Genomic DNA, 27,769 nt, shown 5'->3' with positions numbered 1-27,769 from the left:
GCACGAATGGAAGGGTATACATCTCTCAAGTAATGAATTTAGTATTTTCCGGCCCCACCAAACATGGCATGAAATTAGACTTTCAGTTGGAGCGTTTATTTTATTCATACAGTGGGGTGCAAGGTCGACTTGCTTATTCCCGCACAAATTTCTTCGGTGCATAAAATAGAGACTGTGAAGTGTACTGTTTTTCTATCATGAAGACTTTGGATGCCTGATTTGAAACATGTATCCCCCAAAGTTGAGTGCTTTGTAATATCCTCCCTGAGTGGTAAAGCAGGGGCAGACACTGACCAGGGCTCAGGATGCCGGCTTGGTGGGGGAGCTGTCCCCCTAGATCAGAGTGCGGGTCCCACCCCAAGGCTGCTGCTTCCCATCAGGGGCTCAGTGGCCGCTGATGCCACAACCCCAGGTCCTTTGTGGTCCTAAGTCACAAAACTGGCGATTATTATACTTGCCTGGAGTGTGTGAAAACAGGCTTCAAACGGGAAAAACCTTGTCCCACTCTCCTACAACTGGAAAACATTACAGACCTTGAATCTTTCAAATGTCCCCCCAAAAAACACCTCAAAGGACAACCCACAGAATCCAGCTTCTATAACTTAGTCACACAGAAACGTGAAGAGGGACAGGGAGCCTACTTCCTCCTCCCAGGTAGTTTTGATTTAGAAAATGTGCCTCAAATTCAATGCTCACGAATAACAGCGAGAAGTTCTGTTTTGCCTCTAAGAAAAGTAAGACTACTCGTGAATGTTTCAGGACTCATCTGAGTCTACATTCAATCTTTCTTCCACCTTTTGTCTACCTGAATGTTCTCATTATCTCTATCTGCCAAGTCAATCAGTGTATACTGTGGGAAATGCTCATCTCCCCATGATCTGAATTAGGTGGGATCCAGTTCTGACAACACGAGTTAATCATCACTAGAAATATTGGCAAGAGCTGGGGATGTTTGTGTTCCTCGGGGACAGCTTACCATCTCCAGATAAGTATTCCAGTCCAACTGACTGCCTTCTCTGTGCTCCTTCCCCCAAACTTCCTCCCTCATAAGGAAGACAAGCCAAAAGCAAAGTGTTGGATCCCTGGTAATTTACAAGGCGAGGACAGTACTTCAGAGCAGTCAGCCTCGAGCCGTCGCTGGTATTCAGTAGTAGGTCACTATATAATATATTTCTTCTTGCAAAGTTATACAGCATCCATGTGACTTTTTTTGCCCTTAAAATCCAGTCAGATTACTTTTAAAAGAAGTTTTATGAGTTGGATTGCCAAATTTGTGCAGTCTCCATGTTAAGAACTCCTGCCTTTGTGGTCTCCAGCCATGAGACAGGTTTTTATGAGAATGAAAAGAGAAACGCCCTCTCCTTGTGTCCCCTCTGTAGAATAAGAAGGTCTACTTGGACATCATCCACACATACACTGAAGTACACGCAACTGTTTACGGCTCCAGCACGAAGAACATTCCCAGTTACGTGAAAAACCACGGGATCCTCAGCGGACGAGACTTGCAGTTTCTTCTCCGAGAAACCAAGGTGAGTTTTTCATTGTTGTTATAAAAATGCATCCATGATGTTGGGCAGAGGCTTTTTCTGTTGGTGTTGAAAATGGGATCGACATCTTCCATGCTTTATTTCCATTGGTGTATGGATCTTCTGGTCATTTCTGGGTAGTGATACTTTAAACCAGTTATAGCTTAAAAGGTAGTGAATTGGGGAAGGAGGTTGCTACCATTGAAGGCTTATCTGCTGAGGACCTACTTTGTGCCAGCCATTAAGTTAGGGGCTGGAAACAGTGACAAGCAGGAAAGGTGAGGCTGTCACCCTTTCTCAGAGAGCAGCGACTTTCTCAGCAAGCCTGCAGTGCTCAATTCCCCCACCTCCCCAGGCACCTCTGTTAGCGGTTCATCACATTTGCTTGTTCAAAAAGTTTGTGCTGGGCACTGGAGAAGTTCTGATAAGGGGAGAGTCTTGGTGGCTCAAGGAGCAGAGGAGGCGTCATGAAAGGTGTGAGAAATGAAAGATGGGTGGGGTGTGGATGCACCTGGCATTTGGCACAAACAGGAGTGAGTCAGATTGCAAGGGTGGCGATGATACATTCAGGAGAGTCCGGAGACCAACCCAGTGAGTCTGTGTCAGGAAATAGTGGAAGATAAACTTTGACAAGGAGCTGAGGGTCTGATTGTCACAGATGTAGAATTCAGTTTATGTGTGTGAATAGATGGGAGAGCCACCAATGGAAGGCATTTTTGTGGCATGATGAGCGTGGTTTTGACACCATAAGGGCATCCTCTTGGCAATCTCTGTCCTTTCTGGATGTTCCCAGTGAAGTTAGGGGACCTGCAAATAGATCATTGTTGAACCTCTAAGGGTTGGCTGGCACTTTGATATATTCCTCATGTTTATGAATCTTTTATTTTTTAATCCAACATATTTAGTATTGAAAACATCCAGAATGAATATGTATGTGTGTTTATGTACATGTATAAATATATCTTGAAAATCTTTCCCTATCAGAAATTGCTGGACTAAAGGATATATACATTTTTAGTTTTAAAGGTTACAGCCAAAATGACTCCACAGATATTATATAGTCTGTCAGTGTTCATACTTTTCTCATTTTTTGAGCGAGATAGATTACCTTTTCACACGTTTATAACATAGATTCCTGAAGGCTGCCTAAAAATGCTGCACGTTCTTTAGGTAAAACACTACAATCCATTAAAGGGTTATAGTATTGAACACAATAGCATCACAGGTATAAGGCAGATACATCAGGCTACAGCGAATTGTTTATAGATAATAAAAGAATTGAAACCGCAGAATATTCAATAACCGCAGAATTGTTAGATAATAAAATAACAATGCATATGAAAATCATCTTTATTAATTAACACATATATGTGGAATTTAGAAAAATGGTACAGATGAATCTATCTGGCAGGGCAGGAATAGAGATACAGACGTAGAGAATGGACATGTGAGCATGTTGGATGGGAAGTGGGGATGGGGTGATTGGGAGGTTGGGATTAACATGCATACACTACCATGTGTAGATAGCTGGTGGGAACCTACAGTGTAGCAACAAGGCGCTCAGCCCCGTGCTCGGTGATGACTTAGAGAGCGCGGTGGGGTGTGGTGAGGAGTCCAAGAGGAAGTGGATATACACACCCGGATAGCTGATTCACTTTGTTGTACAGCAGAAACTAACACAACATTGTAAAGCAACTATACCCCAGTTTTACAAACAAAATAGTAAAAAAATAAACTGTGAACTTTACACACATATCTCAAGCAGCTCCTGCATGTCAGGCATCACACACAGGATACAAGAGCAAAGAAACAAGTATGATCTCTGCCCGAGTGTTTCCTCAGGCCGAGGGAAGCACATTATCAACAGTGAATTGTTCAGCGTTGGTCCCTGCTGGCTGCATTTTCATTTCCAGGGTAGAGGACAGAGGCTGGGTGGACGAGCATCTGTGGCATCACAGCATTTCTGATCCGTGTGTCTGATACATCAGTGTGGGAAAGCATATTCACAAATGCTGTCCTGTTTGCTTCTCACAAGAAAGCAGAGGCAGGCAGGGCAGGTATTACTATTAACTTTATTCTAAACGGGAGGAAACAAGACTACGGAGTTGGGCTTGTCCGCAGTCACTGAGGTCACCCTGGAGATAACCGTGACTCGGGTATTCTTTTGGTGAGGGGGTAGCAAGTGAAAGCTCTGCTAGGCCCTCCATGAACCATCCTAATGAATAAACACATCAACATAAGAATATTCAGTGGATTCTCACCAGCTGAAAGAATCTGCATCTCCTTTCTGCGTTTGAACATTGCTACCTCCCAAGTCATGCGCATGGTGCCGTGAATACATTCATTTGATAGTTTTCTCTTCTTGGCCAAAGATCTGGTTTGCCTAAGATTTTACTTCCATACAAGGTCATCTGCAGGCTGATGACGGGGGCCATTCCAGAGTGAAGTGTGCTCACAGGTTTGTACTGCTGACTTTGCGTTCACCTTCTGTCTTAGGAGGACATTTGGGTGCATTGAAGTGTCAGGGCTCTTTGGCGGCAGTGTTTTTGCCTCATTTTACTTTCCCCCACCTCAGAATGTGGAAACAGCTCAAGCCCCTTTAAAAGTACATTTGGTAGCACTGGTTCTCCGTCGTCACTGTCTCACGTGCTTCTGTTAACCTAGCCGCACTAATGCCTTACTCAGCTTTGTAAATCTTAAAAGAACCCTTCCTTACCGACCATCCACTTACTTTGTTAGAGAACGGGAAATAGGCTGAAGCTGGGGTCCCTGATATTTGGGGAGGAGCAGAGAGGGGGTCTGGAAGGCCTGGGCCATGATATAAGATATTGCCCAGGAACCAAGGATTACATTGGAATTTTGAGTGCAAGAGCAACTATTTATCCTTGAAAAACTGGTACCTTCAGAGGATGTCGCTGATCCCATTTTGTATTGCTTGTTCTTCTGACTAGCACATATGAAAGCTCTCCAAGTAGAATTACGGCTAAAACAGTTGGTAAATGCGATGAAAATGAGGCAGTGTATCTCTGAGCCTCCCCATATACCCAGAACACAGCAGCAGGCAGTGAAATGAATGAATCTTGGGCTTTGGAATAATGACACTAAAGACTAGTCAGGCTTTGCATTTATAACCCTTTCTGCCTCTAACTCCTTCCTCAGTGTCTCTGAGCAATTTAAAAGCGATTTATTCCAATCCACATCGAAAGTGGAGAACTGGGGATGCAAAGTAGCAAATGTACGTGGAATGAATGGGACTTGCATGCTCCTCAGACTTGTTATGAGAGCGGGAAGTGGGTCGGGTGCCCCTCGAGGTCTAGACACAGATTGAAATGATGGATGCATAATCAGCTTCTGACTCATTATTTTTCTTTATGAACCATCTTTGAATCTCTGCATCAAGCCAGGAAACCGTCTGCTCAGCAGAATTTTGTCCTGGTGTGCCAAGAGGGGCCCAGGTACACAGAGCCTATGGAGACAGGATGGGACCATGTCACCCTCATGTCAGGGCTCAAAGAGCCAGGAAATTGTTGAATATGGAAGACTCTTCTAATAGGCATATACATGTGGATGAACTCATGATGTATCAGAAGACTATAGACAAGCCATTCAGGCCAGCAAAATCCAGGAGAGCAACTTAAACCAGCAGTTAAGGGCTGAGCGGGGTGGCACATTTTAATTTTTAGCCTCAATCCCCATCTCTCTTATTGAGGTTTCTTTCTTCCATTTCCCAAATTTCACCTCCCTGTGCCCACATACCCCCCTTTCAGTCTCACTGGGGAATTTCCTTATGAAATGGGGCATTCACATCCCTCACTGGGTTGGAGGACCATTTGGAGTGAGCCCAAACAGGAACCCCCGTTTCTGACAGTGAAAGTCGAGAACATATTGTGCCTGTGTGAACGGAGGGGAAGTAGCAGCTGCTGCTTCTGCTGTTACCACGTGCCTTTTCTACCCACACCTCTGGCCATGTCCCCCTCCAGCCCTTGGTAGGGTGTGACGGCCCTGTTTCCCTACCAGGTCAGCTCAGCAGCTTAGCTGTGGGGCTCCCCAAGAAGCCTAGACAGGGTTGGAAGACAGGCAGTGTGCACTTCTGTCCCTGCTCTAATCCATCCTTGAGTCTGGCCTCCTCAGTCAACTGTGGCTCATCCCACGAGCTTGGATGTGGTTGCACAAGCTCTCTCAAACACCCGGGGCTCCAGGCAACCTCTGTCCAGGGACCAGAGATGGAACAGACACCTTGCAGAGCTCCAGGAGAATTCAAGGGCTCCACTTGTTCTGTTGGCAGATGCCTTTTCAGGGCCTGGCTTGTAGAGACCTTCGGGTAACTGTATAAAGAATGATGAAGGAGACAAAGAGAAGTCCGCTAGTCATCTGGGATCTTGGAGCCATGCCCCTAGGAGTGATTTCTTGCATTTCTCAAGAATCGTGTGCCTTGATCTCTAATATCTCCCCAGCAGGGGACAAGGTCCTTCTGATACCCAATGCCTGCCTGTCTCTCTGTGCTATGCCCACATCTCCAGGCCCTGTGAGAGAGCCCAAGAGTGAGCTTACTGATGGAGCAATCCATCTTCTATGTCTATTTCAGATACTGAAATATTTACCCTCAAGCAGTCAAGCAAGTGACCAGTTCCAAAAGCCATTTTCTTAACTGGATGGAGAGTATTTTATGTACACATGCACACACACTCCATCCTCTCCCCTCCCCTCACACATATGTACGTAAAATGAAGAATGTTTGGACATAGGATTCAGTTAATCTCTGGGACTTCAAGAACAAAGGTACCTCCTCACACACAAATAGCACACAAAAATTGCTCGTCCTCTCCTTATAGAGATGCTCGATTGCTGGAAGATCTGGCAATATTTATTCTTTTGCCCATTTATCTGACAAATGTTGGTGAAGTAAAGAATATATTCCAGGACTTGTGCTAGGCTTTCTGGATCTGATGAAGGAGTTGTGCCTACAGGAGGATACTACTGTGGCAGAGGAGGCAGACGGGTAAATAGGTGACTTAACTGTGTGAAAAGTACACAGGTAGGAGGAGTAATAATGCAAAAAAAAAAAAGTGATCCCAACAGGAGCCCTTACTGGGTGGGACCCCTCATACGCAGGGTCAGCCGTTCGGTTGTGGAAAATGTTGCCCTGTGATTGGTGACATCAGGGAAGTACCAAGTTGAGCCCATGTGGAGGGCAGGAGCCAGTTGTGACACATTTAACTGGCTCGTGTTACCATGGTACACGTGACCACGGGGTTTTGCACCCATTTTCTCTAACGTTTCCTTGTGCTAAGCCCTTTCCATGAATTCTCTCTTCATCACTAAAGTCCTCTGACCTCGGTTTAGAGCCCACCTTCCTGTGGTAGTGAGCAGGCCTGTGACGCCTCCTCACTGTTGAGAGCTGAGTGGTTGGCCTGGCGTGGAATTGGGGTGAGAGAGGTGCGCGGGGAGGCTTCTCCAAGGAGACGCACCTGAACTGCCTTTTTGTGTGGACCTTTCACACAGGCACAGTTGAAGATGGTCAGCATCTGCAGTTGTACGTGTATCTGAATGTTCTGTTAACTCCTCGTCTTCAAAGTCGTGGATTTTCAGTGCAAATTGTGATGTGTTTGATTTTGTGCTGGGGCTTCCAAATGACCAAAGTGCAGAGACTTTGCACAAACCAATCGTGTGGTTTTGATGTTGCTATATGTTTTGTTTTGTTTATGGAAGGCCATGTAAGTAGCTGGGCATAGTCTGGGAGTCTGCCCAATGAGCTGTTCTCCAGGAAACGGACTTGGATTTAACATCCAACTAACCTTAGGCACTTAAACCTGTTTGGCAAATATTGCCTTTGTCTCCTTTGTCCTTGTGGATCTTTAGGAGACAGTTTTAAGGTAGTATGGGTTAGGGGCTTATGGAAGTCAGGAGAAAGTGAAAGTGTAGTCACTCAGTCATATCCAACCCTTTGTGATCCTATGAATTGTAGCCTGCCAGGCTCCTCCATCCATAGGATTTTCCAGGCAAGAATACTGGAGTGGGTTGCCATTTCCTTCTCCAGTGGACCTTCCAGACCCAGGGATAGATCTCTGGCCTCCTGCATTGCAGGCAGACTCTTGACCATCTGAGCCACCAGGGAATCCTGGAGATCGGGAGAGGGAGTAGCTAAATGTATAGGGGAGAGATTTTGGCCACTGTTGTCTCTTCTTTCAGTACTGAACGAAAGACAGATGTCCAGAGAGAGACCCTTTGGGTTACATGAAAGCATCAATTATCAGGAAAATAAAATTTCTCCATACCCAGCCTTGTGTGGATTCTTTTTAAAAATATAAAAGGGACACCTGTTACCAAATAATGATTCCCAATCATTATCTTGAAAGGTAAACAAGTTAAGACTTAGCCACAGCATGTGGCCCATAGGGGTACCAAGTGGAACTTGGGTTTGAACTCAGTCAGTGTTCACTAAACACTAGAACCAAACCTTGGAATACATCCTTTCTGTGAAATATCTCCTTGAATCCTCACAGCAGCCCCATGAAAAAAGCACTATTACTTTCAACCATTTTACACATGAAGAGACAGGTTCAGAGAGCTTGTGTTACCTTGACTGAGACCTGTAACTAGAGAAAATGCATTATCATTGGACCTCAGATAATCCATGGAGAGAGGCATATAACAATTTCTCACAGTTACAGAGCTAGGAGATGATACAGTCAGGCTTAGGAACCTGGTCGACCTGACTCCAGAGCTTTGTTGTCCTGATCACTTTGTGTTGATTATTTATTGGATGAACTGAGGCTGACTGGTTGCTCAGACTCCATCCTGAGTGATTTCATCAACTTCGCTAATGAAAACAAGTCAGAAAAGTGTCTGTTGGGCATGCAATCTCCTGGTTTGGGTTATCCTGGATATTCCACTTGAGAGAGAGAGCCTGGAAACTGACCACAACCATGGAATCTGCCTAACAACTACCTTTTGAAAAAAAAAGCAAACAAAAATTTTTTAATTGGAGTTTAGTTGCATCACATTGTTGTATTAGTTTTTGCTGTACATCAGAATAAATCAGCCACGCATATACATATATTCCTCTTTTTTGAATTTCCTTCCTGTTTAGGTCACCACAGAGCACCAAGTAGAGTTCCCTGTACTATAGAGTAAGTTCTCATTAGTCATCTATTTTATACAGTCCATTCTGAAGGAGATCAGCCCTGGGATTTCTTTGGAAGGAATGATGCTAAAGCTGAAACTCCAGTACTTTGGCCACCTCATGCGAAGAGTTGACTCATTGGAAAAGACTCTGAATCTGGGAGGGATTGGGGGCAGGAGGAAAAGGGGACGACAGAGGATGAGATAGCTAGATGGCATCACTGACTCGATGGACGTGAGTCTGAGTGAACTCCGGGAGCTGGTATTGGACAGGGAGGCCTGGCGTGCTGCGATTCATGGGGTCGCAAAGAGTCGGACACGACTGAGCGACTGAACTGAACTGAATAGTGTATATATGTGAGTCCCAATCTCCCAATTCTTCCCACCTCCCACCCCTTTGGTGTCCATATGTTTGTTCTCTACGTCCATGTCTCTATTTCTGTTTTGCAAATAAGTTCATCTGTACCATTTTTTTTCTAGATTCCACATACCTGCACTGATGTCTAAGAACTACCTTTATCTGCTCTTAAGGGATTCTTTGTCAACTGCTTCACTTACGGGTTTAAAACAATTTCGTTCCTCCTTTCACACAGAGTGAAAATCTGAGTAGTTTAACTGAACTCTGTTGATACCTAGGGACATCCCAGTCCTGGAGCTTCATCTGTTCTCTCTTCCTTAGTATTAGTTCAAAAGTTAAATTTTAGAGCATGTAATTTAGAGCTCTATTTAGAAACGCTCATTGATGGAGTCAAGCTGCAGCCATGGAGATGTTCTGTCATCTGGAATATCCTCATTACAGTCTAGGCTTCTGAAGACAAGATGAAGTATCAATAAAACATGCTGCTTCCTCCTGAGTTGAGCCTTTGCACTTGAATGCATTCTTGCAGCATCTCTCTTCTTCCTGTGCTAAGGAAATCTAAGTGGGCAGAATGATGGGGGAGTGGGGAGTTGGGGGAAAAGCAGTTCAGTGTGGTTAAGTGCCAGTGTGTGGCAAGACCATAAGCCCTCACAAGTTCACAGAATGCCCTTGGTGGTGACAGACTCTGCCTGTCCTCTTGTCATTCAAACCTCAAGTATGCTATTTGACCTTAATACATCTGCTGCATTAGAACATCACAGGTAATGAGGACACAGGAAGCAAGAAGAAAAGTTGTTTGTTGACAGAAGGGACAAAGAACTGTTGTTTTGGTGTTTGCAAGTAGTGCATTTCCTGCAATCCTAATTAATGTGACGAAGACTCATTGCCAAGAAGTTGTGTGGTATTTGCTTAAGATTCATTATGAACTGGTGAGGCTTTGGAGAGTCAGCCCAAAGTGTTTATTTTATGTGTACTGAGATACTCAGTGGCCAGCAGGGCAGAAGAGATGGTGCAAATTGTTATTCAGATATAATTAAACCTAGGTCACATTCGAGTCCATTAAGCAACAGCCTCAAATCCTTTTAATTAATGGGTTCAGATTGGTAGGTCTGAAGGAGCTAATTAAATTTCTTTTTCCAGGATTTTCTATTTAAATAGACAAGCATTGTGGTTCCTGCATTTCCTCCAAAGTTATTCTTTGCAGTTAGGTGTTGATGACAGTATCAGCGCTTCATGGCAGGCCCTGATTTTCAGAGGTTAGGAAAGACTGTGGTCTCTGGTTAAACCAATGGAGACCCCTGTCTGCATCTTTCAGGATCTGGAAGCCCTGTGCTTTCCTGAGTCCAGCCACAGCCTGATAGAGGTCCTCTTTTCCCTGGAGAGCCGGCACCTCCTCCCCTAAATCCGCCTGGGGTGACAGATCACAGAGATCAAAAGCCTCAAGGATAGTATCCCTGGATTCTTCATGTTTAATGAAGCTGGGATGTCTTGGAACTAGATCTTCCCGCCAGTTCCTTCATTTCTTCTACTGTTGTCAGTTGTACCCCACCCCTAAGCCTCATGCACAGGCCATACCCTGTACACATAAGTTCTTTCTGACGGTCTAACTCCTATTAGCTACATGTTGTTGTTGCTCAGTCATGTCTGACTGTTTGGGACCCCATGGACTGCAGCATGCCAGGTTCCCTGTCCTTCACTATCTCCCAGAGTTTACTCAAACTCATGTCCATTGAGTCGGTGATGCCATCCAACCATTTCATCCTCTCTCGTCCCCTTCTCCTCCTGCCCTCAATCTTTCCCAACATCAAGGTTTTTTCCAGTGAGTTGGCTCTTCGCATCAGGTGGCCAAAGTATTGGAGATTCAGCATCAGTCCTTCTAATGAATATTCAGGGTTGATTTCCTTTAGGATTGACTGGTTTGTCTCAAGAGTCTTCTCCAGCATCACGGTTCAGAAGCATCAGTTCTTTGGTGCTCAGCTGTCTTTTTGGTCCAACTCTCACATCCATGCATGACTACTGGAAAAACCATAGCTTTGACTAGATGCACCTTTGTTGGCAAAGTGATCTCTCTGCTTTTTAATATGCTGTCTAAGTTTGTTATAGCTTTTCTTCCAAGGAGCAAGCGTCTTTTAATTTCAAGGCTGCAGTCACCATCCACAGTGATTTGGGAGCCCAAGAAAATAAAGTTAGCTACATAATAAGACCCAAAATTGGGGCCTCCAAATGGTGCCCCTCATACCAGACAGCTTCCAGGATCCGGCTACCATGTTTCCCTCCCCTCTGTGTCTCTGGTTCTTCTGCTCCAGGAGAAATGACCCCCACCAGCAGAGGGAGCTCAGCTGGCTTCTCAAAGCTTTTCCTCCGCAGTTCCTTCCCCTGTGGATGTCTCTGAGAATCATCTCAAGGTCTACAAGCTAGGAAAGGTTATTCTTCCTAAACAACAAAACACTTCAGTACACTGTTCTGTGCAAAAGAGCATACAGTTATAGGATGTCTCTCCAGAAAACCTGAGATTTTAGTTTCTTGTCCCAGAAAATTCCCTGCGGGGGCTTCCTGACTCTTCAGTATGGCCAACGTGGGCCACACTGGGTTAAGCCCTGGAATCGGGTGCCCAGCACATATATGCTTCATCTTCCAGTGTTGCCTGGGGAACCCAGCAGCTTGTACTCAGGGCTCTCTAGACAGAACCATTCCAAATCATCATTCAATTAAAGCTGCAGAGATAGGATGGCTGGGGAGAGGACCCAGGAGAAGAGAATCAGGCATCCCGCCATGTCCAAGCCAGCAGCTTCCTTCACTCTGGGGGCCTGGCCATGTGGTTGTTCCCCAATGTGATGGCAGAAGGAAAGGAGGCGCTGGGGCCCAGTTGTCCTTTGCCACTGGATGTGCCTCAGAGACTGGAGAGGTTTCAGGAGCAGCTCCTTCATGTGGCTAGGGAGATCTCACATGTCACCAAGCCCAGACTCAGACCCTGCCCGTCGGGACGCACAGCCCCCCAGCGATGTGAAACACCCTGGGAGGCGGGTTCACAGGGAGGCCTTTCTATGCGATGATGCTTTATTTCTGGTCTCAGGAATCAGTGCCACTGAACTGCAGCAAGTCCCTTTTGTCACGGGGGCTCTGGGCCGCAGCATTCTCTACAAGGACTCTGAGATGTGTTTTTGCTGCCATCTGTTGTCTGCTGTGAGGACAACTCAGGGGTTACTTGCTGGAGAGGGAAAGCCTTGCCCAGTCACAGCTCTGCACCCTCTCCCCACATCGAGAAGAAAATAAAAACCAAGATGTTGATGTCCCCCAGTGAAAACCCCATTATGAAAACCCATGTTTGCTGACCTCCCATCATTTCCAAGCAGCTCCATGTGAACTGCAATCACACTGCCGAGCGACCTCTCTGTCCCTGTGCCCAGCATCCCTGAAAGGGCCTGTTGTTCCTTTGGTTCAATGAAGAAACCTTCTGTTTAGTTAAGCAAGTGTTTTTCCAGTCATGTCTCCTGTTGCATTACAGAAAGATTATTGTTAAGTCTTGAGGTTTGTTGTTGTTGTTCTTCTTTGAATACCCCTACCTCCCAACCCGCTCAACTACCCACCCCGACACTTACTCCTTTACTTTTTTTTTTTTACAGAGAAGTGAAATTCCTAATGACCTGAACACCTTCCTGGGCCAAGGTCCCTGGTCATGTTTTTCAGGTCCTCTTGTAAACTGGCTTCTCATCACCCCAGCTCCCCAGGGCCTTGGAACTTCCCAGTCTCAGAGGTGTCTGCACAGGCATGGAGCCCAGAAGAGACCCCTGGGAGCCAGGGATGCCAGTCCTGGTCGATGTGTTTACATGTGGTGTGCTTCTCTGTCTTACAGCTGTTTGTTGGTCTTGGGTTCCCGTACGAAGGCCCAGCTCCCCTGGAGGCCATCGCAAATGGATGTGCTTTTCTGAATCCCAAGTTCAACCCACCCAAAAGCAGCAAAAACACAGACTTTTTCATTGGCAAGCCAACTCTGAGAGAGGTAAGCATCTATAAAACTCATTCTGCTTTCACTCGTATGAATGGTACCTCTTTATTGAGTGCTAGGAGCCCGTTTGAACCTCAGAGCCTTGGACGGTAGGTATTGCCAACTTCATTTCATGCACAGTAGCTCCCCTACATACACACCTTCAAGTTGTGACCTTTCAAAGACGCGAACGTATGTTCACTAATCAGTCACATTAGTTCACGTGTCTGGGATGCATTGCCACGTGCTTGCGTCCTCTACAAGCGGCTGTGCTTTTGTGTACTTTGCAGTACTCTATAGAGTACAGTAGGACAGTAGCTTCATTTCAAGCCCAGGATGTCCAGAAGCAGGCATAAAAGCAGCAGTGATGTAGCTGGTACTTGCCTGTTCGCTTGATGTCAGCCCCTCTGTGCCAGCTGTTGCATTATACTACTGTACTTTCTAAGATACTGTACTGTAAGATTAAAAATGTGTTCTTTTTGTATTTGTTCTTACATATTATTTGTGTGAAAAGTATTATAAACCTATCACAGTGCTCCTGTATAGCCGATTGTGTTAGTTAGGGACCTCGGTTACCTTTGTTGAACTTACAAACAAACTAGATTTTCGAATGTGCTCTCAGAATGGAACTCATTTGTATGTAGGGAACTTAATACAGTTGGGTGGAAGGAGGAGGGTGTACAGGGACTCAGACATGGATGGCTTGATTACATCCCCTCACTAGGTAGTTTCAGAGCCAAGATCCAGTCTAATTTCCATCCATCTACAAAATACAGGGTCTTTTCACCCTACCCCATCTCCATCTTAATTTGAACAGATATCTCCAGCCTTCTAATTGGCTGGACTCTATTTTTCTGAATGATTAGTTTATGGAATAAAAAGAAAATCAACTGGTTAACAGGTTTTTTTTTTTTAACTTTTTATTTTGTATTGTGGTATAGCAAAGGGACTCATGTTTCCATTCTCCCCCAAACTCCTCTCCCATTCAGGCTGCCACATAACACTGAGCAGAGTTCCATGTGCTATACAGTAGATTCTCGTTGGTTATCCATTTTAAATATAGCCGTGCATACATGTTGATCCCAAACTCCGTAACTATCTCTTCCCTCCCTCCTTTCACCCAGAAGCCATAAGTTCATTCTATAAGTCTATGAGTCTCTTTCTGTTTTGTGAATTCATTTGTAACATTTCTTCTTAGATTGCACAGATAAGGGATGTCATAGAATATTTCTCCTTCTCTGTCTGACTTACTTCACTCAGTGTGACCCTTGCTAGGTCCATCCATGTTGCTGCAAATGGCATTATTTCATTCTTTTTAATGGCTGAGTGATATTCCATTGTATATGTGTACCACATCTTTATCCATTTCTCTGTCAAGGGGCATTTAGATTGCTTCCATGTCTTGGCTATTGTAAACATTGCTACAATGAACACTGGGGTGCATGTATCCTTTTGGATCATTAATGGGTATTTTTAAAGAACCTACTCTCTGTGATGAGCTTTGGGGAATAAAAAGTGGGCTGTGGGGTCCTTCCTTAAAGAATCATCATCCTTAAGAGAAATGATGTATCAGGAGTGACTTAATAGTGTGCCTGGTATTTTAGCTGTCAGCCAGCACCACCCTGAGAAGCAGTTCTGCTGTTACTTGAATTGTTTGTAGAAGCCTTATCTGAATTGCCTTCAGGGGTTCTCTTGAAAATCCACAACAGGGAATGAATCACTGTTGAAGGCAGTTGGATTCTATTTGGGACAATAAACAAAAGTGCATGTGAGTGACCAAGCTGGGTATTTCCTTATCTGCTTAGAAAATAAGCATGTGCAAGGAACAATAAGATCAATTTCTTATTATTTCGTATTTATTTAGTTAGTAAGTGGCTCTGCGGGCTGCTTGCAAGGAGGAAGCCTTTAAGTGTTGAGTTGTCCCAGTGCCCCTATCATTCAGGACAAAAGGATGATTCTGCTGTGCAACCCTCCCGACCCCGACCCCCAGACATGTTTTTAAAGCATACTGTTTTCAACTCTGCTACTTTCAAACCTTTATAGGACAATGCTCCTGAAACGCCCCCAGTGAATAAAGCACGTTTTCCATGATTACTCTTTACCAGTCAGAGAGCTGACCAGTTAATAGAGTTGATTATTCTGAGAGTTCATTTCTTTGACCCTCCCCATCATTGGTGAAAGGGCAAAGGAGATGGTGGAAGATCAGCAGGACCACAGATTATCCTGAAAAAAGATGGACCTTGTGACCCAGATAACCTCTGACAAAAGTTAACAGGCTGTGTGAGTCAGTGAGTGTGTGTGTGTGTGTGTGTGTGTGCATGCGTGTGTATTTGCCTGCTTTTTGCTTCTGCTAATATTATGAATTTGAGTTCTTTGTTTTGGAGGGGCAAGTGTTTGGACTTCACACACTGTGGGAGGCACCAGGGCACAGATCAGGAACCTTTAGTCTTATTCTTTGAGAACTTATTCTTTGGAAAACTTTGAAAAGATGCTCTCCAGCAGCGAGAACATCTCAATTTAGGCATCTGTGCTTTAGCCTATGACTGATTTTGAAACTTTGGAGCTCTGGGAAAAAAGTGTGGGCTATCAAGTCATTCCTCTGTTTTTATTTGAGTGTAGGAAACGTGAAGTTTTTATGTCTGCCTAAATTGGATAATTATTTGTAATTTTCAGTGTTTTTTTTCCACTTTTTGCAATAAATTATACACAATGAAAAATTATGATTTTAACCTTTTTTGAGTGGGCAGTTCACTGGAATTCAGCACATTTGCAATATCATGTAATCATCACCACTCACTACTATCTTTTAACATTTATTGTTCCAAACAGAAACTCTGTACATTACTAATAACACCCCATTCTCCATTCCCCCAGCCCTGAACAGAATAGTAACCACTACCCTACTTTCTGTCTCTTACCTCTCCTAAGGTGAAGTCCCTCAGTCGTGTCTGACTCTTTGTGACCCCATGGACTGTAGCCTACCAGGCTTCTCCGTCCATGGGATTCTCCAGGCAAGAATACTGGAGTGGGTTACCATTTCCTTCTCCAGGGGATCTTCCCAAGCCAGGGATTGAACCCGGGTCTCACACATTGGAGGCAGACGCTTTAACCTCTGAGCCACCAGGGAATCCCTACCTCTCCTAGTTACCTAATATAAGTGGAATCATGCAGCATTTGTCCTTCTCTGACTGGCTTATGTCACTAAGCGGGTCTTCAAGGTTCATTCATGTTGTAGCATGTGTTAGAATCTCATTCTTCCTTAAGGCTGAATAGTACTTCATTGCGGAGAAGACAATGGCACCCCACTCCAGTACTCTTGCCTGGAAAATCCCATGGACGGAGGAGCCTGGTAGGCTGAAGTCCACGGGGTCGCTGGGAGTCAGATACAACTGAGTGACTTCACTTTCACTTTTCACTTTCATGCATTGGAGAAGGAAATGGCAACCCACTCCAGTGTTCTTGCCTGGAGAATCCCAGGGACGGGGGAGCCTGGTGGGCTGCCGTCTATGGGGTCACACAGAGTCGGACACGACTGAAGCGACTTAGCAGCAGCAGTACTTCATTGTATGAATGGACCACATTTTATGTATCCATTCATCTGTTTATGGACACTTGGGTTATTTCCATTTCTTGTCTGTTACAAATAATGCTTTTGTGAACACAGGGGTACAGGTATCTGTCTGAATCCTTGCTTTCCGTTCTTTGTGGTATATATATATATATATAACTATGAGCAGAATTGTTGGAACTTGCTTTTTGTTTATTTTGAAATAATTTTAATCTTATGGAAAAGTTGCAAAAATAGCACGGAGTTTGGTTGTGTGCTTCATGCAGCTTCCACTAATGGTAACATATTATAAAACTACAGTGTAATTGTCAAAACCAAGAAATTAACATTGGTACCCTAGCATTATCTAAGCTACAGACTTTATTTGGATTTCACTAGTTTTTCCACTAATATACCTTTTCTGGTGCAGGATCCCAGGTGGGCTTTACTTGTCGTGTCTCATTAGTCTCCTCCAATCTGTGACAGTTCTTTAGTCTTTTACTGTCATTTATGACCTTGACATTTTAAGTACCAGTCAGTGATTCTAAACACTGTCGCTCAATTTAGATTTGACTGGTGTTTTCTCCTGATTAGTTTGAGGTTAGACATTTTTGGCAAGAATCCCGCAGAAGTGATGTGACCTCAGTGTATCATATCAGGGGGTTAGTGATGTCAGTGTCTTATTACTGATGATGTAACCTTGATCACTTGGTCAGGGTCATGTTGGCCAGCTTTTCTCCACTGTGAAGTGACTAATTTTTTCTGTTTTGGGGGGAAGTACTTTGAAACCATGCAAATATCCTCCAACTTTTTTTTTTTTTAATTTTTGAATTGAAGGATAATTGCTTTACAGAACTTTCTGGTTTTCTGTCATACATCAACAAGAATCAGCCATCGGTACACCCATGTCCCTTCCCTCTCAGACCTTCCTCCCATCTCCCTCTCCACTCTACCCTTCAGCCTGTTGTAGATCCTCCAACTTTAGACCATTTATTTTTACCATGTGTCAGTAGATCTTGCTTGCAACCATTATTACAGTGGTGTTCTAATGGTGATTTTTCCATCATCTTGAATTTTTTTTTTTAGTGCATGGAAAGCAAAGAAACCCATCTCTTCTTATTGCAGTTTCTATAATAAGCCTTTGGGAAATGAGTTATCAAAAGTATTTTAGATTGGTACCTTCTAGATCATTAGAGTTAGATAATTTAAATTTTGATTCATGAAGATTTTGATAGCACTGTGTTGCAACTGACTACTTTTTCCTGGGGGAAAAAAAAAAATGTAGGCCTCCTCTTAAACACAGTCTACCCCTTTCCCAGCATGTGATGTGATGTAATGTGATGATACATAGATCAGATCAGGCTGCAGTGGCTGAGTGTGTTCACCCTGTCAGTTGCATTCCTTTAGTAATTTACTTCTTTGTTGAGATGATAGAGGGTTTTCATCCTTCACAGCATAAAAAGGGAATAGGTGTTGGAGCTGCCACCCAGGCATTTGCTTCCTCCTGTTTCTTCACATGGTCCGACCAGTGCTGGAATGAGACTCCAGTTAGACTGGCACTGGCGGAGCCTTTCAATAGCTGCTCAATGAGTGACCTCCCACAGGTGACTCCATCAGCCATGGGCCCCCACAGGAGGGCTGGGATGCAGAGGTCGGCTGACAGATGTTCACTGTATCCCCACAGGATCTGTGGTACTAAGTCACTACATTAAGAGAACTTGCCAAGACACATTTCCTGTTCCCAGGAGCTCAGACTGATTTGGACGCATGATAAGAATGATGCTTAATCAATGGGAATGCATAAGGAAATAACTGAGTACATTAAAGAAGGCTAGTTAACTTGGAGTGTTGCCAGGTGGTGGGTAGTCTGGGTTAGCTGAGATGGGGATGGTGGAGGAGCTGTGCTTTAAAGGAAAAGAAGAGGTGGGTTTCGAGTTTGAGAAACATGAATGTTGATGAGTTGGAGGGAAACCCCAAGCAGGTCACTTTGCTTTATGCAGGAGGACAGGTTCCATCTGATGTCCATTTCCTTCTCTGCTGGGGACAGTGCAGAGAGCAGGCTGATAGACAGCGATGTGACTCAGCTTTGAGAGGAGCCAATGAACCTGACCTCATGGGCATGTGGGCTGCCGCACTCTGCTCTTTCAGCTCACAGAATCCCCCTGATCAAAGATGCTTTTAGTGCCCACTTCGGCAGCATATATACCAAAGATGCTTTTAATTGGGAAAGAGCTATCAACACTTGTACAGATTTCTAAGGGTCAAGAATCCCTAGAAGGCATCATTTTTTTCCCCTCAACAAATTGAAAAATTCTAACCGAAGCATATATAATTACATAGCCATCTTTTTGTGCCCTAGAGCTAATCTTTTGAGCTAAGCAACAATTGATCCATATAAATTGTATCTATGTCTCTTCTTTGCATTCATTTGAAGAGAAGTCTAAATTTTCCTTTGTATTTAGCAGGGAAAAAGCTTTGTTTTTATTTTTGCATTGGACCCATTTTTATTTTTTTGGCTGCTCTGGGCCTTTGTTGCGGCACGTGGGCTCTTTATTGCTGCACGGGGGCTTCTCTCTACTTGCTGTATGCAGGCTTCTCTTGTTGTGGAACACGGGCTCTAGACCTTATGGGCTCCATCACCCTGAGGCATGTGGGATCTTAGTGCCCCAACCAGCGATTGAACCGATATCCCCTTCATTGGACCCCTTTTTAAAACCACGCTGTACATACTCAGGAAGAGAAGTTCCATTTGCCTTAAGTATAGTGTGGTTGGTTCAAGTTATACTTGAAATGTAATATGGATTGTATTTTAATCTTTATATTGGGAAACATATTAGCAGGTTCTTGATCATTATTCTGACATTTTGTAAACCATTGGAAATTCTCTGGCTCCAGCATTTCGTCTTCCGTAAAGAGAACTCATGTTCTTCCTGGAGATTTAATAGCCACTCTGAAATAATGTCTCATAGTTAATAAGATTTTCATGACTTTTACAAACTATATACTTCAGTAAACATACTAATGGATATACAATGAAGTAGCTCAAAGCAGATGGTTCTCAATAAATTAACGAGGAGGAGTGTAACATTCAGATGGGGAATAACGCATCACAGAAAGCCTTACTCATAAAATTAAGTAACCCTCCATAAATGTAAATGAACATGATGATAATGGCTCAGCATTTCGTATCTTCTAAGTGCCTAGAGTAACCTTGTAAATAAGCAGGGACCTTAAGAGGCAGAGGGGAGACCGACTGCTAAATAGTGACATTGACGGCAGCTTTCGTTTACCCTGATTCAATTGGAAGAATTAATTAGTTGGTTCTCCAGGTCGCAAAATGAAAATGGTGTGACGTTTTGCTCAGCTTCAGGGAAGGTCTTATACAGACATACATTCAGTCCTGTAATTTTTCTTTTTTTAGCAAGTTTTTAAAAAATGATGAAAAGGCTGGTGTTTACATTGAGCTTCTTTTTGGTCTTTGTCTTAAGAACTCAAGACCATCTTTTAAAATTGTCATCTTCCTTTTTTGTCAAAAGGTAAAAAGTTGTTGAAGGATCTGGATTTGAATCTGCTCTGTTACTTTCTGGCTATATAGTCCTGACGAATTGGAAACCCCTCTAAACCTGAGAATCCTCACTGTTACATGGGAAACCTGATAAATAATGCCTGCATGGGTGATGAGCACAGTGCCTGGCCCAACGAGGGGCTTCGAGGATACATGCTCAATCTACAATATGTGCTGAAAAAAAGAAAAGGATGTTCCCCCAGCTCTAAGAGCCTGCAGCCACTCTCCTTCTTTCACTGAGCACACAGATGAGCAAAAAGAAGAGGGTACATGTCAGACGAATGGGGAACTGCAGGCTAGCAAGAGGTGTGACTCTGGCAGAGGAGGCAAAAATAAAACCTAGGATCCCTGCGTCTAGAAGCGTATGAGTGGGGGCCAGCGAAGGCTCAGAGTGGATGCCCCCTTCCCCACCACCAGCTATTGCATGCACATCATTCACGTGGTAAGACACAAAGAACAGTGATCGAAAGCAAGATGGAGAGCTGCCCATTGAATCATCCAGTTGTCTGAGTATACTGGGGTCTAAAGGAAAAAAGAGAACCAGCCCCTTCTTGAAGTGTATTATATCTACTTGTCTGTCTTGAAATGAATTCATGTAATATGCCCTGCTAACATATATAATTTTTTAAAAGGCTGATTCTCTAACTCTAATATGAACGAGAAATGAAAATACTTTGCAAAAAGGTAAAAGATATTTTGTATATGCATAGTCCAGAGATGCTATACCATACCCACAAAGCACACCGGAAGGCAGCGGTGGTGTCTCATGCCTCCTTACGGTGAATATGTTTGTATTTAAGAGGAATAAGACATTGAAGTGAAGCTGGTCAGCCCTTTTTGCTTATAACTGCCATCAGGAAAGATAAGCTAAATAGAAAGGTGCGCACAGATACGCAGACACACACAACTGGCGTTCCCGTGACAGCTTCAAATCTGGACTAGTTAGGGTACATTGTCCTGGAGACCCAGAGCTTCTGGGTGGCATTGACTTGACGCCGTGCTTTTTCTGAAACAATAATGACTCGTTGGTGAAATTCGAATAAAACAGAGCACAAAGGTTCTTTGATTTACATGGCAGTTATGTTCCTGGAAAACTCAGTGTGTATTCAAATTGTGCCAAAGAGTAGATTCCGTGAACCCACATGAGAGCTTGGGAGGCATGTGAGGGCCTGTGGGGAGTGGACAGCTCTGCCCCATGCAGGACTGTTATACCATCTCAAGGCATCTGGCATCCTTGGTCCTCAGCCAGGGGCTAGGAAAGCACCCGCCAACCCAAGAACTGAACATGTGCTCACAGGGTCTAGAATGCTGTCTTTATATCACACCCTTATAGGGATACAAGAATAAAGGTGGGGATATGTCTGAGGGGCAAATTTAGTTTTCTTAAAAACTGGATGTTTTAAGAACTGAGAGTTACCAGTATTCCTCTGGGTCTCTTTGGTCACCCTTTGTTTTTAAAATAAAACCTCCTTTAGAATAAAAGCTGCCTTTACTTGCTTTTCTGATCACAAATTGTCTTTATGACTGTTAAGGTTCCAATGTTCTGCTGATGATTATTACAAAAATTCTGTTTTTTCTGATTTTCTTGTTTCTCTTTTTGTTGCCTTTCATATGTGCCATTATGTGTCCTTCTATGACTTTAAAACCTGTAATGACTTTATTGTAATTTTATTATGCTTATCTGTCCTAACCAGTATTTTATAGTAGATACTAGTTCCATCCAGGTGATTTTCAGGGCTGGGATATAACTGAGGAAATAATGTTCATTATTTCTTGGCATGATTTGAGGGATTGAACAACTACTTGTAACAGCCTCCACATCACCTGGTTATGACATGTAACTCTTTCTTCCAGATGGTATTCAGGGTATGGAGACATCACTGGACCTTCCCTGTGGGTCTCAGGCAGGGCCATGGCCCACATCTCACTCTCCAGGGACCCCTAGACTCCTAGGATCCCCTCTAAAGTGCCCAGGATCCAGGCCCAGAGGGTCTAAGACAGCCTGGCTATATGTCTTTTTTTTAATATATATTTTTTTTTTAATTAAAAAATATTTTTTCTTTACTTGAGACAGGTCTCAGTGATAGCACTCGGGATTGTTGATCTTTGTTGTGTTATGTTACATCTTACATGTCACAATCTTTTAATTGTGACATGCAAACTTTTAGTTGTGGCATGTGGGATCTAGTTCCCTGACCAGAGACTGAACCCCAGGTCCCCTGCATTGGGAGCTCGAAGTCTTAGCCACCGGACCACCAGGGAAGTCCCCATGTGTCTTTTTAAATGTCCCACATGAACCTGATGGGCACCCACAGGCACTAGGGGTGATACCAGCCGGGCACACCTTACAGCCTTGGTTTCCTTACCTGAACCCATCAGTGCTCTGTGTGCGAATCCAGAGGGTATACATATCCAGTCCTGACTTAGGAGGGCCCAGTGGATGTCCTGCTGGGTCAAAAACAGAGACGCTATGGAGCCCTCCCCCTTTTGTTATTATCTATTTATGGGATTGACTTGGCTTCCCAGGTGGCGCAGTGGTAAAGAACCCATCTGCCACTGCAGGAGAGGTAAGAGACACAGGTTCAATCCCTAGGTCAGGAAGATCCCCTGGAGGAGGGTATGACAACCCACTCCAGTATTCTTGCCTTGAAAATCCCATGGACAGGAGCCTGGCAAGCCACAGTCCATCAGGTCGCAAAGAGTTGGACACAAATGAAGTGAGTTAGCTTGCATGCATGCTTATGGGGTGCTTAGGAGGTTTCCATCGTCAGGAGGAAGAACAGAAAATGAGTTGTTACCTACACAACTCCAACTCTGAATCATAAAAAGCATTACACTTCACCTGGCACAGAAGGCTGAAAAAAGTCAGTGTTTGTGAGACTGAGGTATGTTTTTCCTTTTCCAGCTGACGTCGCAGCATCCTTACGCTGAAGTTTTCATCGGCCGGCCACACGTTTGGACCGTTGACCTTGGCAATCAGGAGGAGGTCGAGGATGCCGTGAAAGCGATTTTAAGTCAGAAGGTTGTTTCTTTTATTCCATCTTCTCCATTGGTAATGTGAATGGGATGGTGTGGAAAGCATCCCAGCCCCTTCGTTCGAGTAGTTAGAACATTTCCATGTCAGCTTAACTCTGGCATTAGAAAACAGCCCAGCTAAAGTGCTGGCCTGTGGATTTGGTGGATGTTCTATGACATGGAAACAGAGCTGGTGTCCAGATGAGTGTGGATTCTGCAGATCTTTCGACATGACTCCTGGGTCCCATGTACCGTAATAGGAGTTTGAATTGTTACTTGAGTCTTCAACCTAATTATGTAGCTCTCCTAAAGATCATAAAAGATAGTCCTGCTCCTCTGCAAAAAAAAAAAAAAAAAAAAAAAAAAAAGTGAGACAGATAAGGAATAATTAAGGAATTACTGGGAAAAGTTTTTCTATAGCATTTATTTATTTGGCTTTTCTACCTATACATCTTATAGAATTTTATATAAGAAACTAACTTCTCTGGACTTTTCCTGATCAGTTCAGTATCATGTATTAAATACCTACTGTATGCACAGCACTTTCTGAAGCACTGTAGAGGATGCTTACTTCATAAACATAAAGGAGGCTGATTCCACTTAGGATCTAGTGGCACCGCCTCGGGCAGTTACTTAACCTCTGAGTTACTAACCTTCCTCATCCTTGATGAAGGATAGTTTCATCTGGTTTACAGGTGCTTGAGAAGATTCAATGAGACAATGAATATAAAGTGCTTACAGGCAGTGGCAGCATCATAACAAACATGTGTTCTTGCCTGGAGAATCCCAGGGACGGGGGAGCCTGGTGGGCTGTCGTCTCTGGGTCACAGAGTCGGACACGACTGAAGCGACTTAGCAGTAGCAGCATGAAGTCAGTAGGCTTCCGAGGTGGCTCTAATGGTAAAGAACTCACCTGCCAATGCAGGAGACATGAGAGACACGGGTTTGCTCCCTGGGTCAGGAAGATGCCCTGGAGAAGTGCATGGCAACCCACTCCAGTATTCTTGCCTTGAGAATCCCATGGACAGAGGAGCCTGGCAAGCTACAGTCCATAGGGTGGCAAAGAGTTGGACATGACTGAAGTGCCTTAGCACACGCACACATGAAGTCAGTGTTAGTATTACATATGCCATAGTATTCTTTTTTATTGAAGTATTATAGATTTACAATGTTGTGTTTCAAGTATACAGCAAAGTGATTAAGTTATCCATATATAAGTTCTTTATCATATTCCGTTTCCATTATGGCTTATCACAGGATATTGAATATAGTTCCCTGTGCTCTGCAGTAGGACCTTGTTCATCCTTTCTATGTGTAATGGTTTGCGTCTGCTAGCCTCGGCTCCCAGTCCAGCCCTCTCCTGCAACCACAGTCTGTCCTCGATGTCTGTGAGTCTGTTCCCGTTTTGTAGACAAGTTCATCTGTGTTGTGTTTTAGATTCCACAAATCAGTGATCTCATGCAATGCTATGCCTTTCTCCGACTTGCTTCGCTCAGTATGATAGTCTGCTGGCTGCCGGTCCATTCATGTAGCTGCAAGTGGCGTTATTTCATTTTTGCGGCTGAGTAATATTCCAGTGTGTGTGTGTGTGTAGGTAATATATATACCATGTCTTCTTTATCCAGTCTTCCATCAATGGACACTTAGGTGGTTTGTATGTCACGGCCATTGTAATACTATAATATTCTTATTTTTGTTAGTGATAGTCTTGATTTTCACTAGATTGTGAAACACGGGCAGGAACTGTCTCACTGCTGTGTTCTCGGGACCCAGCATAATGATGTACCTAACAGGTGGCTGGGAAGCATGCAGGGAGTGAGGATAGATATTTGCAAATCACCGCACTAAGGCAGAGTGTGTTTGGTGCCAAGACCAACATGCCAGAGATTGAGGAGTGTCTGTTTTCTCTGCTTTTTTTTTTTAGTTGAAGCATAGTTGATTTACAATATTTTGTTCGTTTTCTGTATACAGAAAAATGATTCAGATATGTGTGTATGCTCTTTTTTCATATTCTTTTCCATTTTTACTTTATTACAGGATAATGAACACAGTGCCCTGTGCTGTACAGTACAGGAGCTTGTTGTTTACCTACTTTATATATAGTAGTTTGTCATCTCAAACTCCTAATTTATCCCTCCCCGCTCCTTTCCCCTCTGGTAACTGTAGGTTTTTCTGTGTGTCTTCTCTGCTTCTTATAAGGACATCAGGAGAATGCAGCATTGAGTTAAGTCTCAGAGGATGAGTAGGGATCTGCAAACCTACACTGAGCAGTGGGTTCAAGAAAATAGGAGTTGGAGGAACAGTGAGGGTCACAGGGAAGAGTCTAGAAAGGCATGTATCCTGGGAGGAGTCACCAACTGGCCATGTAAAGGACCATCTGACCCCTTTGAGAAATAAAATGTGTACCCTACAAGAGCCAGTTTCAGCTTACTGAGAACATCTCCAGGGGACAGGAGCATTTCAGTGTTGTCCATGTCCCTTTGGAGGGAGTATACTTATTGAGCTCTGGGGTGACTGCTCAGAGCTTCCCATCAGTGACGTGTACAATCACATCTCTGCCTCAACAGTTTAGGGCAGAAGTTCCCCAGACCTCTGGTGGCCCAGCCGAGAGATGAAGTGCCTAGTGAGGCTGGCTGCCTCAAGTGTTTGCCACACGTCTGAATCTTCCCCACCAGAGGGTCCTCCTCATAAAGATTGCAAGCTCTGTTTTCTTCAGTCTCAGAGTCCTCTAGGGTGTTAGCCTCGAGAGCTGCCATAGAAAGAACCACAGCTTGGTGGTTTAAACAACACAAATTTATTCCCTCACAATTCTGGAGGCTCCAAGTCTAATGTTAAATGTTGGCAGGGCCATGCGCCCTCTGAAGCCCCTCTGGGAGGGTCCTTCCTTGTCTCATCCACCTTCTGGTGTTCTTGGCTTGTAGCTGCAACACTTTAATCCCTGTCTCTGTTGTCATGAAATGGTCTCCATATGTGTGTCTCTCTGTCTTCTCCACTTCTTACTAAGACATCAATCATATTGGATTAGAAAGAAAGAAAAGAAAGTGAAGTCACTCAGTCGTATCCAGCTCTTTGCAATCCCATGCACTGTAGCCTACCAGGCTTCTCCATCCATGGGATTTTCTAGGCAAGAGTACTGGAGTGGGTTGCCATTTTCTTCTCCAGGGAATCTTCCTGACCCAGGGATCAAACCCAGGTCTCCCGCGCTGCAGGCAGACTCTTTACTCTCTGAGTCACCAGGGAAGCCCTTACTGGATTAGAGTACACTCTAAATCAGTATGACCTCATCTCACTTGATTGTATCTATTTGCATCTCCAAATAGAGTCCCATTCACAGGGTTAGGACTTCAACATATCTTTTTGAGGGGACAGTTCAACCCACAACACCTAGTTAAGCGTGCATGGCCTCGAAGAGGAACAATTCAAAAGTTAATGTACAGACAGAAAATCTTGGATCATAAAGTTTAAAACCTTGTAGCCAATAGATCCCTTTTATCAGACAGAAATCTTGTGGGAATGCCTGACACATAAAGCACTGAGTGGGTGCCAAGTTCTGTCCACTCCTAAGTGAGGCTCTGTTCACTCCATGGAACATCTACTGTTCCACGTTTTAAAACCCCTTCCCTTGGTGGTTTAAACAACACAGATTTGTTTAAATAATTTTAAACTAAGGCCACTTAACTCGGGGGGGTGGTAATTATAATAGATGATATATAGGGAGAAGCTCTTTCTACACATGTAGAATCTCTATGCGTCTTTATGAGCCTTATCTCGTTTAATCCTTCTACAGATAAGAACATTAAGGTTTAAAGAAATTAAGTAATGTACCTAAATTTGCACAACTAGTAAGTAGTAGGACATGGATAGAAACTAGTATTTTGACTGGTTTATTAAGATAAAATTTAAAAAGAAAACAGCATGAAATGAAGTAAAGGAAAAGGTGAGAGTGAGAAAGATAAAATAAGGGATGAGAGTAATACAAAAACGATTGTCATCATAACCCTTAGTTCAGTTCAGCTCAGTTCAGTCACTCAGTTGTGTCGACTTTTTGCAACCCCATGAGTCTCAGCACACCAGGCCTCCCTGTCCATCACCGACTCCCGGAGTTCACCCAAACTCATGTGCATCGAGTCAGTGATGCCATCCAGCCATCTCATCCTCTGTCGTCCCCTTCTCCTCCCACCCCCAATCCCTCCCAGCATCAGAGTCTTTTCCAATGAGTCAGTTCTTCGCATGAGGTGGCCAAAGTATTGGAGTTTCAGCTTCAGCATCAGTCCTTCCAATGAACACCCAGGACTGGTCTCCTTTAGGATAGACTGGTTGGATCTCCTTGCAGTCTCAAGAGTCTCCTCCAACACCACAGTTCAAAAGCATCAATTCTTCAGCACTCAGCTTTCTTGACAGTCGAACTCTCACATCCATACATGACCACTGGAAAAACCATAGCCTTTTTGTTGGCAAAGTAACGAATGTCTCTGCTTTTTAATATGCTATCTAGATTGGTCATAACTTTCCTTCCAAGAAGTAAGCGTCTTTTAATTTCATGGTTACAATCACCATCTGCAGTGATTTCTTATAACCCTTAAGCTTGTTATAAATGTGTTAGAAATTTGGTACCAAGATTTCTCATATTTAATTACAAGATTTTAGGTTA

The 27,769-nt window shown here is 43.9% G+C and overlaps 1 protein-coding gene across 16 annotated transcripts in view; it reads left to right on the top strand.

Moving 5' to 3' along the window:
- Positions 1 to 27,769, top strand: part of MGAT5 (alpha-1,6-mannosylglycoprotein 6-beta-N-acetylglucosaminyltransferase) — a 390,386-nt gene that overhangs the window by 330,593 nt on the left and 32,024 nt on the right. For all 16 annotated transcript variants that reach the window (XM_006062941.4, XM_006062939.4, XM_044936151.2 and 13 more), the window contains 3 exons: positions 1,380 to 1,529; positions 12,860 to 13,006; positions 23,009 to 23,125. In XM_006062941.4, the coding sequence (XP_006063003.1) occupies positions 1,380 to 1,529; positions 12,860 to 13,006; positions 23,009 to 23,125 (414 nt within the window). The remainder of the gene's footprint in view (positions 1 to 1,379; positions 1,530 to 12,859; positions 13,007 to 23,008; positions 23,126 to 27,769) is intronic.

This window comes from Bubalus bubalis, chromosome 2 (genome assembly GCF_019923935.1).
Source record: "Bubalus bubalis isolate 160015118507 breed Murrah chromosome 2, NDDB_SH_1, whole genome shotgun sequence".
Taxonomy (NCBI): Eukaryota; Metazoa; Chordata; class Mammalia; order Artiodactyla; family Bovidae; genus Bubalus; species Bubalus bubalis.
This window is presented reverse-complemented; position numbering and strand designations above follow the sequence as displayed.